Source organism: Mobula hypostoma, chromosome 18 (assembly GCF_963921235.1).
Source record: "Mobula hypostoma chromosome 18, sMobHyp1.1, whole genome shotgun sequence".
Classification (NCBI taxonomy): domain Eukaryota; kingdom Metazoa; phylum Chordata; class Chondrichthyes; order Myliobatiformes; family Myliobatidae; genus Mobula; species Mobula hypostoma.
In genome coordinates this window covers 45,950,367-45,969,625 of record NC_086114.1, presented here as the reverse complement: position 1 = coordinate 45,969,625, position 19,259 = coordinate 45,950,367, and the positions used below count along the sequence as shown (strand labels likewise).

At 43.8% G+C, this 19,259-nt stretch overlaps 1 protein-coding gene across 1 annotated transcript in view; it reads right to left on the bottom strand.

Annotated features, from left to right (window-relative positions):
* LOC134358517 (dual oxidase 2-like) overlaps positions 1–19,259 on the bottom strand; it is a 169,798-nt gene that overhangs the window by 131,980 nt on the left and 18,559 nt on the right. The window contains exon 3 of the mRNA XM_063070823.1: positions 1,598–1,675. Within this exon, the coding sequence (XP_062926893.1) occupies positions 1,598–1,675 (78 nt within the window). The remainder of the gene's footprint in view (positions 1–1,597; positions 1,676–19,259) is intronic.

Here is a 19,259-nt window from a genome sequence, read left to right as displayed (position 1 = left end):
CATTATCATATTTTCTGGGAATGCCCCATTATCAAAGACTGTTGGAGTGGGATACATAATGCCATACCAGACATCTTTAAATGTGAAATACCCTTAGAGAGTAAGACCATGTATTTTGGGTATATACGTCAAGAATGGTTGAAAAGAGGTAAATATTTAATGAATGTACTGCTGGTGGCTGGTAAAAAGACCCTTACCAGGAAATGGTTATCACAGGAGAGCCCAACTTTAAATGTATGGATGGAAATGACAATGGACATTTACAAAATGGAGAAGATAACAGCATCCGTTAATCATAAGTTGGAACAATTTTATTCACACTGGAAGAAATGGTTTAACTACATAATACCTCATAGGCCTGATTTTATTCTCACAAGTCAATAATTGGACAACTCCTGAAGCTGTTTCTTGTATTGTCCACACATAAAGACACCTTCTCTATATCCATGCTTTCAAAACCTTTCGTAATTTGAAAGGTGGAATTAGATTACTTTTGTATGGCAGAGTCTAGATGAATCAACTTTACCCACTATAGCCTCTCATTATTAGCATAGTATTTATTGAAGCAATAAGAAGTTAGATTTTTTGTAATTTATTTTTTATTGAATATTATCATTTGATACTGTACATATATATCATATAATCATATTTGTCACAAATCTCCACATAATATTTATCTGAGGTATACACTTATGGAAAGGAGAGGAAAGAAAGAACAATCGAAAGAAGAAAGCTATGTACAGAGTAGGGAGTGATTTTTTTTTAACAACATATTCATTGACTTGTGAGAATAAAATCAGGTCTATGAGGTGTTATGCAGTAAAACCATTTTTTCCACCCGAACTCCCTCCATTTCTGTGAACTGGTACACTTCCATTGATACCTCCATATTATTGTCCAGTCTTCCTCAGACATTAATATCCCTCCTTCCTTCTCCCATGTTGTTTTAATGTATGAAGTCGAATGTGTTTTAAGATTTGACAAATCCTTATACACGCTTGAACTTTTCATGTCTCTTCCCCAACAATCACTGACTTCAGCCAAAAATGTATGGCAGACTACAGGATGAAACTGGTCCCAAGGATTTTTTAAGTAAGTTGACCTCTTCATTTTTAAGAGTTTTAAATGCTACAGAATGTGAGGGGCATTTAGGTACCATTAAAAACAAACAACTTGAGATTTTTGGAGACAATAAAAGATCCTGAGCTAGGTGAGAAAACTATGGGCATGGCTTTGCTGCCTGTTAAAAAATCCCAGAGACGTGTCATTTGTGGGGATTTTCTGGTCCTAGGACAGTTCTGACCAATAAGATCAGTCATATGAATCTACATTACACCACCCTGGATTGTGAGAGGTTATTGGATGGTGGTTTCAACTCAACTCAACAAAGGAAGAGAACCTTCAGCTCATTGTACCTGCACAATTCTATTTCCCATTGTCAAGAATACTTCCAATAGTATGCTACAAAATTCTTTGCCATTGACAAGATGTTGTAAGATTTGGTTTGTTGTAACACATACACAGCATATGTCAGTGATAATATAACTGACTCTGACTCTAATTGTAGAAATAATTACAGGTAGAAGGAATCACTTACCTACTGTCCCTCTGCTGTGATGGGCAAGATTATTGTACCATCCATCATATCGCTGTACCTCCCAATTCAGAACAGCATCTAAATCAAAGTAAATCTGTGTGGTCAATACTGCAATTCTCTTCAATACTATGAGTCTACATTACTGGCATAATAACCCAGAAGGAATGATTTAGAGATTCAGAGGTATGCTCAGTGCATACTTTTTTTTAGGTACACCTACTTGTGAATGCAAATATCTAGTCAACCAATCACGAGGCAGCAACTCAAACATAAATGCATGCAGACATTGTCAAGAGGTTCAGTTGTTGTTGTGACAAGAATACACATAGATGTTAGCTGTCCTGTGTGATCAGCAGTTGGTCTGCCACCTGTCTTCGGGAGAGAGAGAGATAAGGAAGACGATGGAGCAGCATTTGGAGATGTGTAATGAAGGGACGGGAGAGAGAGCTGTCTAGAGCGGCTCCCCCTTTGAACCCTGAACTGTTTGAAGTGATGGACAGGTGATACCCCAGCAGGGGGATAAAAAGGGACAGGTTCGCTAAGGCAGGACACACACGACACCACGAGGTAACGAGACCCTGGAAGCGGTGCCCCCCCCCCCGCAAGTCGGCGGGAGTTGTTTTGGAAGGCTGGTTGCGGAACCAAGCCATAGACGCACAGGGTGGAAAGGTACGATCAGCGGGAACCCGGTGTGTGTCCACCCTTGCTTAGGTGCCAGGTTCACTACAGAGGATCGACCGCATCTGGAGGAGGGGTCACAGTCGGTGACCTCAGGTTTCATCACAAAGGACTCGCCCGAAAGCTGCTTGTGAGCAATATCATTCGTTCTTGTTCTCTCTCTCCTTCCCCCACATTGTCCATCGCCATGGCAACGATTACTGCGAACTGAACTAAATTGAACTGGACTTTGTGTCACTTTGAAATTGGTCATTTACCCCTAGACAACGATAGAGCTTGATTGATCCTGTTATCTTAATTCTGTGCACATGTGTGTTTATCATTGCTGAACTGTTGCATTTATTATCCTTTCGATTACTGTGTTGCTTGTTTCTTTAATAAAACTTTCTTAGATCTAGTAATCCAGACTCCAACTGAGTGATCCATTTCTGCTGGTTTGGCAACCCAGTTACGGGGTACGTACCATATAGTGGGGTTCTCGTCCGCGATTTTGAACGCTAAATTTGGGACGGAGTAAATTGATTGGGTCAAAATTCCCGAAAGAAAGAAAAAACAAACAGCAGAAATGGAGGCTGAGGAATTTATAAAGGCACCGACCTTGGAGGCATTAGAAGATGCCAGGAAATCGGAACTGGTAGCTGTGGCCAAACGGTTGAATCTTGCTAAGGGGAAGTCAACAATGAGGAGAGAGGAGATACACAGAGCTATCGTAGAGCACTATGTATCTAAAGGTGTGTTTCCCCAAGGCGAGCTGGGGTTGGTGTCTATTGAAAAACCTGCTGGAGACGCAGTACAGGTGCAGCTTGAAAAACTGAGACTCGAGCACGAGTTCCGGGTACGGCAGTTGGAGCGAGAAGAGAAAGAGAGGGACAGACAGTTACAGCGAGAAGAGCAGGAGAGAGAATTAGAAAGGCAAGAGAGAGAGAGGCAGTTGGAGTGAGAAGAGAGGCAGTTGGAGAAACAGAGGGAAAGGGAATTCGAGCTGGAGAAGTTAAGGTTAAGGGCAGAGCAGGGGCTCGAGCCGAACCAAGGTGGAGGGTTCCGGGCGACCCAGGAGGTTAGGCTGGTTCCCCCATTTGACGATACCGACGTGGATCGCTACTTTCTCCATTTCGAAAAAGTGGCTATAAGTCAGGACTGGCTGAGGGATAAGTGGGCTGTTTTACTTCAGAGTGTACTGAAAGGGAAAGCCCAAGAACCTTACTCGGCTTTGTCCGCGGAAGATGCCCAGAGGTATGAGGTGGTGAAAGAGGCCATCCTCAGGATTTATGAGTTGGTCCCGGAGGCATACCGGCAGAGGTTCCAGAATGCAAGGAAGCAGTGGGACCGCACGTATTTAGAGTTTGCCCGTGAGATGCATATTGTGAGCGTTGGTGCGCCTTGAAGGGGGTAGAGGGGGATTATGACGGACTGCTACAACTGATCCTGATTGAGCAGTTTAAAGGTTGTGTCCCTGAGGGTATGCGACCCTACCTAGATGAGAAAGAGGCAGCCATGTTAGCCGCAACTGCTAAGTTAGCGGATGAGTATGCGTTGACACATAAAATGAAGTTTACCCCGAGTAAAGGCTACCAGAAGGGTAGTCAGGACGGCGGGGAGAGTCCGCCGGAAAAGTCAGAAAGTAAGCCGGGGACTAGTGAGAAGGATAAGGTAGACCGGGAGCAGTCTGGCAGGAAGTCTCCTGGGGTCGTCTGTTATAATTGCGGGAAAGTCGGACACGTTGCGTCCAGGTGCTTTGCCCCAAAGAAGGAGACGGGAAAAGGGAAGACAGCGATTTTGAATGGCTGTATCGAGCTGGTAAACGAACCGCTAGGGAAGGACAGGTCGGCCAAAATTCAGGAAGGGCGCGAGAGGTTTATCTCGGCCGGACTGGTGTCAGTGAAGGAGGGGTTAAAACCAGTTCCAGTGCGGATCTGGAGAGACACGGGAGCGTGTCAGTCACTAATACTGAAGAGTGTATTAGAGTTTAGCTCAGAGACCCAGACTGGGGAGGTCAAGGTAAAAGGTGTTGGGGAGGGGACAGAGTCAGTCCCTTTGCACCAGATACATTTACAGAGCAACCTGGTCTCTGGACTAGTCACGATCGGGGTGAGGTCCGAATTACCGATGAAAGGCGTGGAACTCTTGCTTGGTAATGACATCGCCGGGGGAATCGTGTTCCCAGTCGTGAGATTGACAGGTCAGCCTGCCAGCATTGAGGCCCCGCCCATGGACTCGCAGGTTCATCCCGGGACTGCCGAAGTAAATTTAGCTGAGACGTTTCTGCCAGTCTTGTACAGGAAGGGGGTAGAAAGTGAAAAGAAGGAGTGTAGTGAGGCAAGAGGTAGTGAGGGAGCTGGGACAGACGTAGCAGTAGCCAGGAAAGAATTTGTGCAGACGCGGGAGCGAGACGAGGGGCTGATGGTTTCGGCAGAGACAGCTCTCTCTGACACAGACTTGACAAGGGACCTAGTAGGCTATTGTGTGGGGGATGAAGTGCTAAGGAAGTCAGGCAGACCAAGTACCGTGCCCGCAGATGAGGAGTGGGGGGTGGTGCAAAAGAGTTATGGGGATGAGGTTTTTAACCTGGCCCACGAGGTGGACATTTTGCGGTGCTGGAGGAAACAGTTGGTGGAATCATGAAAGAGGTTTACCGGCTGCTCAGGGGGGAGGATGTTATTGATTATGACCGACGCGAACTGAGACGGTAACAGGCTTTTGATATGCTAACAAACCTAGTCGGGGTTAGCGTGGAAATCAATGAAGCTAGGGTCCCCCCGATAAGAGAGAAAAACCATTGTGAAAAGATGAGTATGGTATTGACCAGATGGGAGAAGGCTATTGTTTTGGCCAGGTCTGCTGATAAGGTCTCTCCCTTAATCCCCGAACAAAGCGACTCTTTAGGAGAAGTAATTAAATGACTCGCACCCGTGTGTTTGATTGTCCCGAGGTGATGCAAAGAACTGGGACGTTGGGTGGCGTCTGTTACAATAGATCAGCCTAGTAAGCAACAGCCATATAGAATGAGTAATTCAGTGACTAAAGGGCTGACGAACACAGAGGTGTGTATTGGCAATTTAATACGGCTGTCTGAAGCCAGCTTGATAGTGAACCTTGAAAAAAATGAGTTCGGCCGCATGAAGGTCACTTACGTGGGAATTGTGGTGACACACGGGCAGCTGGCAGCGATGCAAGCCACAGTGCAGGCTATCGCTGACCTCCCAACCCCGACAGACAAGAGGGCCCTCGGAAGGCTCTTGGAGATGGTGGGGTACTGTAGGAAGTTTTGCAATAACTCTGAGGTCACTACCACCCCCCCGCTTCCTACTAAGCCCTTGCGAGAGAAAACTAAGTCGGAATGGGACGACCCTTGTTATTGTGGTCCGGGACAAAACCAAATGAGAGGTTACATCGATCGCAATTCATCAGTGTTTTTGGCCACTATGAAGTTTGCTAAATTGGAGCCTGGTCTAAGGGATTATAAATAACACATATAAAAGGGACAGAAAATGTGATGGCTGACTGTCTGTCAGGCGTTGACAACTTCAAAATCGCTGTATTAGCCAAATAACTGATAAAGATGTATATTTGTGTGTATCAAATAATGTATTCATGTTCGTAATTTTTACCCCCCGGTAAAAATCCTTAAAGGGGGGAAGTGTGACAAGAATACACATAGATGTTAGCTGTCCTATGTGATCAGCAGTTGGTCTGCCACCTGTGTTCGGGAGAGAGAGAGAGATAAGGAGGACAATGGAGCAGCATTTGGAGATGTGTAATGAAGGGACGGGAGAGAGAGCTGTCTAGAGCGGCTCCCCCTTTGAACCCTGAACTGTTTGAAGTGATGGACAGGCGATACCCCAGCAGGGGGATAAAAAGGGACAGGTTCGCTAAGGCAGGACACACACGACACCCCGAGGTAACGAGACCCTGGAAGCGGTGGCCCCCCTGCAAGTTGGCGGGAGTTGTTTTGGAAGGCTGGTTGCGGAACCAAGCCATAGACGCACAGGGTGGAAAGGTACGATCAGCGGGAACCTGGTGTGTGTCCACCCTTGCTTAGGTGCCAGGTTCACTGCAGAGGATCGACCGCATCTGGAGGAGGGGTCACAGTCGGTGACCTCAGGTTTCATCACAAAGGACTCGCCCGAAAGCTGCTTGTGAGCAATATCGCAGGTCTGTGTGTGGAAGCCGTTTTGAATGATCATTCGTTCTTGTTCTCTCTCTCCTTCCCCCACATTGTCCATCGCCATGGCAACGATTACTGCGAACTGAACTAAATTGAACTGGACTTTGTGTCACTTTGAAATTGGTCATTTACCCCTAGACAACGATAGAGCTTGATTGACCCTGTTATCTTAATTCTGTGCACATGTGTGTTTATCATTGCTGAACTGTTGCATTTATTATCCTTTCGATTACTGTGTTGCTTGTTTCTTTAATAAAACTTTCTTAGATCTAGTAATCCAGACTCCAACTGAGTGATCCATTTCTGCTGGTTTGGCAACCCAGTTACGGGGTAGGTAACATTGTTCAGACAAACATCAGATTGGGTAAGAAATATGATGTAAGTGTCTGACTGTGGAATGATTGTAGATGCCAATTGGAATAGTTTCAGTATACCATACAGATCAAACAACACCATAATTGTTCTCTTCTTTTTTACATATTTTTATTATGAACAAAGTTTATTTTTGAAATAAAAAAAGATGGCTTACTACTATGAGGGGAAACCTTAGAGAAATGATGTAAGGCTGAATATTCTAACATGGTGTAAGATTGAAATTATGTGTGGTAGATAAGATGGATTGAAACAGTCTTCCTGTGGGTTAGGGGAGTCCAAAACTAAGGGACATAGATTTCAGGTGAGAAAGGAGCAACTTTTTCCATGTCAAGGGTGGTGAGTATATGGAATGAGCTGTCAGGGAAGTGGGTAGGAAAAATGTGGATAGGTACATCAAGGGGCAGGCTTGGAGGGATATGGGCAGAATGCAGGAAATTGAGAGTAGCTGGGTGACACTGTGGCTGGCACTGACATGTTGGGCCAAAGGGCCTGTATCTTAGCAGCCTGGAGGAAGCTAACATTAACTTCACAGCCACAACTGTGATTCAACACCAATTGCGATGGGTCGGCCACATCATCCATATGCCAGACTCCTGCCTCCCTGAACAACTCCTGTTTGGCCAGCTCAAGGATACAAAGCTCACTCCTGGAGGACAGAAAATGCAGTTCAAGGACAATATCAAGACCCACTTGAGGAAGTGCCACATCAGCCTGAATGGATGGGTGAAATTACCACAGGAGAGGGAAAGCTGGAGAAGGACTATCAATGAGGGGACTACACAGCTTGAAGAACACCTCCACTGTGCCACTGAGACTAAGCGGCTTCAACATAGGGAGAGACTGGAAAAGGCCCAACCAGTGTCATCCACCACCACTTCAATGACTTACACCTGGCAACACTGCAATAGGACTTGTGGATCACAGAGCAGCCTCTTCAGTCATCTCAAGACCCACAAGTGACCAGATCAACCACCAGGAGAAGAATCATACTCGACCATGAGTGATCACTAATGGTGATCATGGTTGCTCTATGACGACCTTCATGAGAGCAATAATGAATGGATTTTACTTGTCTTGCCACGAACGTCTATATTCCTGAATGCAGGAAAATCTCTGCAATAAAATAACGGTATACTAGAAATATATATCATACTTATAAATAACAAAATATAAACTAATAATTGCCAAAAAGTGATCAAAATAATAGTTATACTACTTATTCATTTCCTGAGATTTAGGTGTCACTGGGATTATTGCGCATATTTAATTGCCTTCAACATCAAGAAGGGTTCCGCCTTCCCGAACTGTTGCAGTCCTGCTGACGAAAGTGCTGCCCCAAGGCTGAAGATGGCAATTTTCAGTATTTCGACCCAGTGATAATGAAGGATTGGTGAAACATTACCATATCACAATGGTGCGCTGCTGGGAAAGGAATCTGAAGCTGGTGGTCTTCCTGTGTGCCTGCTGTTATGGTCTTCTTGGTCGTAAATATCAGAGGTTTGGCAGCTGCTATCAGAGTGGCCTGGGCGACTAACTGCAGTCATTTCATGGATGATTCATACTGGAGCCACTTTCTGCTGGTGATGCAGGGAGTGACTGTTTAGGAGTGGTGGAACAAAGCAGGCGGCTTTGACAGGATAAATGTGACTTCCTGAGAATTATTAGAGCTGTGCTGATCCAGACACGCTCTAATGAGGATTCTATCACACTTCTGACTTCAGAGTGGTCAGAGATGAGCCACCCAGCTCACCTAGTAGCTGTGGGCTACCCAGCCTCTGACTCCCTAATATTTATGTGGGTGAACCAGTTCGATTCCCAAAGTCAAAGTAAATTTATTATCGAAGTACATATATAGAAACATAGAAAATAGGTGCAGGAGTCGGCCATTCGGCCCTTCGAGCCTGCACCGCCATTCAGTATGATCATGGCTGATCATCCAACTCAGAACCCTGTACCAGCCTTCCCTCCATACCCCCTGATCCCTTTAGCCACAAGGGCCATATCTAACTCCCTCTTAACTACAGCCAATGAACTGGCCTCAACTGTTTTCTGTGGCAGAGAATTCCACAGATTCACCAATCTCTGTGTGAAGAAGTTTTTCCTAATCTCGGTCCTAAAAAGCTTCCCCTTTATCCTCAAACTGTGACTCCTCATTCTGGACTTCCCCAACATTGGGAACAATCTTCCTGCATCTAGCCTGTCCAATCCCTTTAGGATTTTATACATTTCAATAAGATCCCCCCTCAATCTTCTAAATTCCAGAGAGTATAAACCTAGTCGATCCAGTCTCTCATCATATGGAAGTTCTGCCATTCCAGGAATCAATCTGGTGAACCTTCTTTGTACTTCCTCTATGGCAAGAATGTATTTCCTCAGATTAGGGGACCAAAACTGCACACAATACTCCAGGTGTGGTCTCACCAAGGCCTTGTACAACTGCAGTCGTACCTCTCTGCTCCTGTACTTGAATCCTCTTGCTATGAATGCCAGCATACCATTCACCTTTTTCACTGCCTGCTGTACCTGCATGCCCACTTTCAATGACTGGTGTATAATGACACCCAGGACTTGTTGCACCTCCCCTTTTCCTAATCGGCCACCATTCAGATAATAATCTGTTTTCCTGTTTTTGCCACCAAAGTGGATAACCTCACATTTATCCACATTAAATTGCATCTGCCATGAATTTGCCCACTCACCTAACCTATCCAAGTCACCCTGCATCCTCTTAGCATCCTCCTCACAGCTAACACTGCCGCCCAGCTTCGTGTCATCCGCAAACTTGGAGATGCTGCATTTAATTCCCTCATCTAAGTCATTAATATATATTGTAAACAACTAGGGTCCCAGCACTGAGCCTTGCGATACCCCACTAGTCACTGCCTGCCATTCTGAAAAGGTCCCGTTTATTCCCACTCTTTGCTTCCTGTCTGCCAACCAATTCTCTATCCACATCAATACCTTACCCCCAATACCGTGTGCTTTAAGTTTGCACACTAATCTCCTGTGTGGGACCTTGTCAAAAGCCTTTTGAAAATCCAAATATACCACATCCACTGGTTCTCCCCTATCCACTCCACTAGTTACATCCTCAAAAAATTCTGAGATTCGTCAGACATGATTTTCCTTTCACAAATCCATACTGACTTTGTCCGATGATTTCACCGCTTTCCAAATGTGCTGTTATCACATCTTTGATAACTGACTCTAGCATTTTCCCACCACTGATGTTAGGCTAACCGGTCTATAATTCCCCAGTTTCTCTCTCCCTCCTTTTTTAAAAAGTGGGGTTACATTAGCCACCCTCCAATCCTCAGGAACTAGTCCAGAATCTAAAGAGTTTTGAAAAATTATCACTAATGCATCCACTATTTCTTGGGCTACTTCCTTAAGCACTCTGGGATACAGACCATCCGGCCCTGGGGATTTATCTGCCTTTAATCCCTTCAATTTACCTAACACCACTTCCCTACTAACATGTATTTCCCTCAGTTCCTCCATCTCACTAGACCCTCTGTCCCCTACGATTTCCGGAAAATTATTTATGTCCTCCTTCGTGAAGACAGAACCAGAGTAGTTATTCAATTGGTCTGCCATGTCCTTGTTCCCCATAATCAATTCACCTGTTTCTGTCTGTAGGAGACCTACATTTGTCTTATCCAATCTTTTTCTTTTCATGTATTGTTACGTACCCCGTAACTGGGTTGCCAAACCAGCAGAAATGGATCACTCAGTTGGAGTCTGGAGTACTAGAACTAAGAAAGTTTTATTAAAGAAACAAGCAACACAGTAATCGAAAGGATAATAAATGCAACAATTCAACAATGATAACCACACATGTGCACAGAATTAAGATAACAGCATCAATCAAGCTCTATCGTTGTCTAGGGGTAAATGACCAATTTCAAAATGACTCAAAGTTCAGTCCAGTTTAGTAGTTCAGTTCGCAGTAATCGTTGCCATGGCGATGGACAAGGTGGGGGAAGAGAGACAGAGAGAACAACTCATCATTCAGCACAGCTTCACTCACAGACCAGCGGGATGGCTCACAACCAGCTTTTGGGCAGGTCCTTGGTGATGTCACCTGAGGTCACCGACTGTGACCCCTCCTCCAGATGCGGTCGATCCTCTGCAGTGAACCCGGCACCCAGGCAAGGGCGGACACACACCGGGTTCCCGCTGATCGTACCTTTCCACCCTTGTCGTTGTCTGGGACTTCTCACCCACTCGTGAGAAGCGCACCGCTTCCAGGGTCTCGTTACCTCGGGTGGCGTGTGTGCTCGTCTTAGCGAACCTGTCCCTTTTTATCCCCCTGCTGGGGTATCGCCTGTCCATCACTTCAAACAGTTCAGGGTTCAAAGGGGGGAGCCGCTCCAGACAGCTCTTCCTCCCACATCCCTTCATTACACATCTCCAGACGCTGCTCCATTGTTCCTTATCTCTCCTTCCCCTGAGGGCAGGTGGCAGACCAACTGCTGATGCCACTGATGCTAGCCCAGGCCAGCAAACATCTTAATTTTATGTGTATTCTCGTAACAGTATCTATAAAAGCTTTTACAGTCAGTTTTTATGTTCCCTGCCAGTTTTCTCTCATAACCCTATTTTCCTTTCCTAATTAAGCCCTTTGTCCTCCTTTGCTGGACTCTGAATTTCTCCCAGTTCTCAGGTGAGCCACTTTTTCTGGCTAATTTGTATGCTCCTTCTTTGGAATTGATACTATCCCTAATTTCCCTTGTCAGCCACGGGTGCACTACCTTCCCTAATCTATTCTTTTGCGAAACTGGGATGAACAATTGTTGTAGTTCATCCATGCGATCTTTAAATGCTTGCCGTTGCATATTCACCGTCAACCCTTTAAGTATCATTTGCCAGTCTATCTTAGCTAATTCACGTCTCATACCTTCAAAGTTACCCTTCTTTAAGTTCAGAACCTTTGTTTCTGAATTAACTATGTCACTCTCCATCTTAATGAAGAATTCCACCATATTATGGTCACTCTTACCCAAGGGGCCTCTCACGACAAGATTGCTAATTAACCCTTCCTCATTGTTCAATACTCAGTCTAGAATAGCCTGCTCTCTAGTTGGTTCCTCAACATGTTGGTTCAAAAAACCATCCCACATACATTCCAAGAAATCCTCTTCCTCAGCACCCTTACCAATTTGGTTCACCCAATCTATATGTAGATTGAAGTTACCCATTAGAACTGCTGTTCCTTTATTGCACGCATTTCTAATTTCCTGTTTAATGCCATCCCCAACCTCACTACTACTGTTAGGTGGCCTGTACACAACTGCCACCAGTGTTTTCTGAAGAGTTCCGTAGGGAGAGTTGGAAATAGAATTGGTAGTGAAGAGTTGCGAGATTAAAATTAGTTTTATTTGTCACATGCACATTGAAGCATATAGTGAAATGTGTGTGCCAATAACCAACATAGTTTGCATTGTGCTGTGGGAACCCGGCAAGGGTCATCGTGCTTCTGGTGCCAACATAGCAGTCCCACAACTCACTAATGCTAACCCATATACCTCTGGAATGTGGGAGCAAACTGGAGCACCTGGAGGAAACACTTGCAATCACAGGGAGAATGTCCAAACAGACAACATGGGAATTGAACCCTGATCTTACAACTGGTGTAGTAAAGTGCTACACTCCGATTCAAGGGGGAAAGGTGTACCATGTGTTAAAGTCCAGAAGTATAATTGACTGAAGAGTTGATTGAAAGTGAGGAGGGGGTGGTGAATAACTGGGAAGAGGTTGAAATTTCATTTGAACTGGATTCTGTTGGGAACAGTTGGAAGCAAACACTAAAAAAAAACATTTTTAAAGCAGTCAATTACAGTCCTGAACTTTAACACACGGTACACCTTTCCCCCTTGCATAATAGTGTAGCACTTTACTACACCAGGAGAAGTTAATATCTGAATATCACTTATTACCAGAAGAGACAGATCTACTTTAAACTGCATCAGAGCAGATCTCAGTTGTCTGGTTAGTACTAGCCCTCTCGGTTACCTTTTCTGTTCCCAAGCTTTGTCTATACAATGAATTTAACATAATTGGTTGTAATGCAATCAGTGAAACCTATTTGTCAACAGTGGGCACTAGTCGCTTCATTGGGCACAGCAATCTTGTCTTATACTAATTTATTTACTTAACACATGTGTGCCATAGCAATGAGTTTCTCATTTGGCATTAAGTGTTTCGTCCAAATCTAAGAAGCAAGTGTCACTGATAATCCTTTCCATCATCTTGACAAGTTAGTGCCAAACTGTCATGAAGCTCAACACTGTTTTGGATAAAGTTGTGCACTCGACTGGCACGCATTCACCATCCTAGGTCTAGGTTTCCTACATTACCGATGCAGTGTGGCAACCATATGAGTGTTTCAAAGTCAAGTCAAAGTCAAAGTAAATTTATTATCAAGGTATGTATACCACCACACACTACTTTGAGATTCATTTTCTTACAGGTATTTACACGAAAATAAAGAAATAAAACTATACGTAAACAAAGACAGAGAAGCAAACAATGTGCAAAAGACAAATTGTTCAAATAAAAAAGAACATAAGTTTTGGAGTCCTTGAACATAACTCCATAGGTTGAGGAATCAGTCCAGAGTTGAGGGGAGTGAAGTTATCCACTCTGGTTCAAGAGCCTGATGGTTGCAGAGTAGTAACAATTCCTGAATCTGGTGCTGTGCAGTCTAAAGCTCCTGTAACACTGCCCTGTGATGATTTGTAACTCCAAAACAAAAAACTACTTGAAGGAAAAAACACGGAGAATTAGAGATACGCATCTAAGTTTCATTTTTAATTTCGTGAGACATGCACTTATGTTGTGGTGACGTGATGACATATGCCATTCACGTACTTTTACATGTAACCAATAATGAATTATTCAAACAATATACAAACCCCATTTCCAGAAAAAGTTGGGATATTTTCTAAAATGCAATAAAAAAATGTGTGATATGTTAATTCACGTGAACCCTTATTTAACTGATAAAAATACAAAGAAAAAATTTTCAATAGTTTTACTGACCAACTTAATTGTATTTTGTAAACATACACAAATTTAGAATTTGATGGCTGCAACATACTCAACAAAAGTTGGGACAGAGTTAAAATAAGATTGAAAAGTGCACAGAATATTCAAGTAAGACTCCACATTAAGCAGGCTAATTGGTAGCAGGTGAGGTATCATGACTGGGTATGGTAGTTTGAGTTTGGTAGTTTTGGTATGGATGTTACACAGCCAGGTGGGAGTCAGACAAACAGTCCATCAGCAAGGTGGGTGGGATCCTTCATGATGTTACTGGTCCTTTTTTCAACACAATATATCTTAGATGGTGGGTAGACTGGTGCCAGTGATGCATTGGGTAGTTTTGGTTGCTCATTGTAGAGATTTCCTATCCACTGCAGTGCAGTTATCTTACCAACTAGTGATGCAGCTTGTTAGGATGCTGTCTACTGCACATCTGCAGAATGCAGTGAGTATTTTATGGGAGGCAGGGTTTGAGGGTTGGCACAACATTGTGGGCTGAAGGGCCTGTACTGTGCTGTACTATTCTATGTTCTATGTTCTAAAAGTGGCGTCCATCAAAGGCTCAGTTTTTGCAAGCAAGGGGTCGTGGCTCACCCCTTTGTGCCAAAATTCATGAGAGAATTGTTAGTCAGTTCAAAAGGAACATTTCTCAACGCAAGATTGCAGAGAATTTACATCTTTCAACATCTACAGTACATAAAACTGTGAAAAGATTCAGAGAATTCAGACACATCTCAGTGCATAAAGGGCAAGGTCGGAAACCACTGTTGAATGCGTGTGATCTTCGAGCCCTCAGGCGGCACTGCCTAAGAAACAGTCATGCTACTGTGACAATTATAGCCACCTGGGCTCGGGAGTACTTCGGAAAACCATTGTCACTCAACACAGTTCGTTGCTGCATCCAGAAATGCAACTTGAAACTGTATTATACAAGGAGGAAGCCATACATCAACTCTATGCAGAAACACCGGCGAGTTCTCTGGGCCCGAGCTCATCTCAGATGGACCGAAAGACTGTGGAACCATGTGCTGTGGTCAGATGAGTCCACATTTCAGCTAGTTTTCGGAAAAAACGGGCACCAAGTTCTCCGTGCCAAAGATGAAAACGACCATCCAGATTGTTATCAGCAAAAGGTGCAAAAGCCAGAATCTGTGATGGTATGGGGGTGCATTAGTGCCCATGGCATGGGTGAGTTGCACGTATGTGAAGGTACCATTGACTCTGAGGCATATATTAGGATCTTAGAGAGATATATGTTGCCATCAAGGCGTTGTCTCTTTCTGGGACGTCCATGCTTATTTCAGCAGGACAATGCCAGACCACATTCTGCACGGGCTACAACAGCATGGCTTTGTAGACACAGAGTGCGTGTGCTTGACTGGCCTGCTGCCAGTCCAGATCTATCTCTTATTGAAAATGTATGGCGCATCATGAAGAGGAGAATCAGACAACGGAAACCACGGCCAGCAGCTGAAGTCTTATATCAAGCAAGAATGGACAAAATTTCCAGTTGTAAATCTGCTACAATAAGTATCCTCAGTTCCAAAACGATTAAGAAGTGTTATTAAAAGGAAAGATGATGTAACACAATGGTAAACATGCCTCTGTCCCAACTTTTGTTGAGTGTGTTGCAGCCATCAAATTCTAAATTTGTGTATGTTTACAAAATACAATTAAGTTGGTCAGTAAACCTATTGAAAATCTTTTCTTTGTACTTTTGTCAGTTAAATAAAGGTTCACGTGAATTAACATATCACAGATTTTTGTTTTTATTGCATTTTGGAAAATATCCCAACTTTTCTGGAAATGGGGTTTGTATTTACATTATTCAATTACTGAAATATTAAATACACAACACTCCAAATCAACATAGAATGAATCTCAACTTATATATATATAGTATACTATAAAATATAACTACCATATAGGCATTCACAGCATAGTAAATTTTAAATTGCCCCATGCAGGCCTAAAGATTTAATGGCTGAAGAGAATTTCTTACTCTTGTGGGATAACACCTTTCCTGACAAGAGGGGTCACTAGGCTTGGCAGGTGAGATTTATGGCTGTGAAACAATCTCAGGTTCTGGGGCTTCCTCCACCGCAGTTGACTCTGAGACTGCAGGAAGTGGCTGCAGCTCTGGACACCTTTCTTCTGGACGGGCTGGCATCTTGAACTGTGCATGGCAAGCTGCTCAATCTGCTGATCTATCCCAGGCCACCAGACAAAGCTTTGAGTCAACGCTTTCCTTTTGACTATGCCTCGATGACTGACATGTACAGTGCTGTACAAAAGTCTTAGGCACATATACAGTATATAGCTAGGGTATCAAAAACTTTTGCACAGTACTGTAGTAATATTATGTATTGCACTGTATTGCTGCAAAAAAAATTCATAATGTATGTGAGTGATGATAAACCTGCTTCTGATATGGGCCTCTATGTGTACTGAGGGTGAGAAGGGGGTAGGGAGAGGGGGATCATGGTTGGAAAAAGGGGAAGGGAGAGGGGAGGGAGCAGGAAACACCAGAGAGACATTCTGTAATGATTAATAAATCAATTGTTTGGAATTAGATTACCTTGCCTGGTGTCTCAGGGCTGGGTGTATCTGTACCCACACCACCAAACCCCAAACCCCTGGGACAAACTCCACCAAGGGCAAGTGCATCCTAGAGCTGGTAAAATGGGGGAACTGGAGTCTCTACTGTACCCTCCAGTCATTTTGGGTGGCCATGTAGATCTGAGACGGTGTGGGGTCTTTTCTGGCTTCCATTTGGATCATCTCTGCCGTACTAGACAGACTTTTGATTTGCATTAGGGAGAATATGTCAAGATGTGTAAATTTTTCAGGTATTTCCTTTTCTAAGGGTAAACAGGACTATCATCCTCTAGAATTCAACCTTATAATTGTATCCCCCAAGAAACAGAGCCCATGTCGGCGTATGTGCTGCTGTTAGTAGAACACCCTTCTGTGGTTTGAAAATGGATACTAGTGGTTGATGATCAGTAATGAGGGTAAACTCTCTCCCATACAAAAGCTAGTTGAAACATTTTACACCCCAACCAGACTGAAAGCCTCTCTGTCAATCTATTTGTCATTTTTCTTTGCAATGGTAGGGGAACACGATACAAAGGCTATGGGTGTTCACTTCTATCACTCATAACATGTGACTTGACTGCACCTGTACCATAAGGTGAGGCATCACAGGCAAAATTCACTTGATGGTGTTGATCATAATGCATGAGTACAGTGCCTGATGTCACCATTTCCTTTGCCTTTTGGAAAGCCACCTCACCCTGTTTTGTCCATTGCTTCCCGATCTGTAGTAATGATTTCAAGGGGTGGAGCACAGTAACAATGTTTGCCGGGAAGCTGTTATAGTTATTGACAAATCCTAAAAAGGACTGCAACTGTGACACATCCTTTGGCCCTGGGGCATCCACCACTCTTGAATTTTGCCTGCACATTGGTATAATTCCGATGCACCAATGATGTGACGACAGTAAATGATGCTTGGTTGAAAGAATTCACACTTGTTGCATCGTGCTTTGAGCCCATGATCATGCTTGAATACTGCTGTGGTATTATCAGTATCTTTCTTGATTCACTTTCAGTTGATTCGATTGCAGAGGATGTGGCATGCAAATGGTGGAAAGATCTCCAATCAGGTTGTTGCCTCAACCAATCATGCCCCACAATGCTGGTCCTCCTGTTTTTACCACATACAAAATCAATGTGGCTTGTCGGTTCTTGTATTTCACTGTTACGATTCTCATTCCCACAAGTTATCTTTTCTCCAGTATAAGTTCTTAGTTGGATATCTGCAAGCTTCAGTTCAATATCTCTGAAATGCTGTTCAAACTCATTTTGTGAAATGACCGAAACAGCCGAGTCGGTGTCCAATTCCATTTTAATTAATTTGCCATTCTCTTCTGGTGTAAATCATATTGCTTGTCTATTGTTAGTTTTTCTCATTGCAAATCTCAAATCTACTCTCAGTCCTAAACAACAGGAATTCTGCAGATGCTGGAAATTCAAGCAACACACATCAAAGTTGCTGGTCCTACTCAGCCTATGTCACTCTGATCATTATCAGATGTTTTCATCAACAGCATGCTAATTAGTGCTAATTTTGAAACTGCAATTTGACTTCTTAGCTTTTTCTCTTCCCCGTACAGTCCATTTATTTTTATCTGCCCGATAGGCTCTTTGTATGCATTTTCTGCAAGGTTCATCTTTAAATCTTTATTAATCTGGTGTATGTGAGCCCCTGCCACAATGGTAACACAATTTGCTTGGCCAGGCCAGTTTCTGTTTCGATGTTTCAAATTTGTTCATGCACACTTTTATTCCTGACTTCAACTCAATTGCATCTCTGTCTGTTGTTTCCATTCATAAAGTAACTTCAACTGCTCTTTTAAAAGTGAGTTGTGCCTCAGTTAGGAGCTGTACTTGAATCTTTCTTGTGAGATTCCACAAACTAAATGATCCCCCAGTGCATCATTGAACTCATCATTGTACTGACAATGCTCAGGCAACTCCTTCAATTCAGCCACGTGTGCTGAAATGGACTCCCCTTCCTTTTGATTCTGGCTAGGACACTTAAAGCATTCAGCAATCAACAATGTTTTCAGTTCTAAATATTCCTACATTATTTTCATGATATCTGCAAAGCTAATTTTGGTTGGTTTGGTGGGATTAGTCAAACTTCTAAGCAAATTGTATTCCTTTAAATCCGATGTACTCAGTAAATCTGGCACTTGCTTTTCATTAACGCAAACAACAGGTATTCTGCAGATGCTGGAAATTCAAGCAACACACATCAAAGTTGCTGGTGGACGCAGCAGGCCAGGCAGCATCTCTCGGAAGAGGTACAGTCAACGTTTCAGGCCGAGACCCTGTGAGTCGGCTGGGGTGATATACTGCGTCCGGTGCTCCCGATGTGGCCTTTTATATATTAGCGAGACCCGACGCAGACTGGGAGACCGCTTTGCTGAACACCTGCGCTCTGTCTGCCAGAGAAAGCAGGATCTCCCAGTGGCCACACATTTTAATTCCACATCCCATTCCCATTCTGACATGTCTATCCACGGCCTCCTCTACTGTAAAGATGAAGCCACACTCAGGTTGGAGGAACAACACCTTATATTCCGTCTGGGTAGCCTCCAACCTGATGGCATGAACATCGACTTCTCTAACTTCCGCTAATGCCCCACCTCTCCCTCATACCCCATCCGTTATTTATTTTTATACACACATTCTTTCTCTCACTCTCCTTTTTCTCCCTCTGTCCCTCTGAATATACCCCTTGCCCATCCTCTGGGTTTCCCCCCCGCTTGTCTTTCTCCCCGGACCTCCTGTCCCATGATCCTCTCATATCCCCTTTGCCAGTCACCT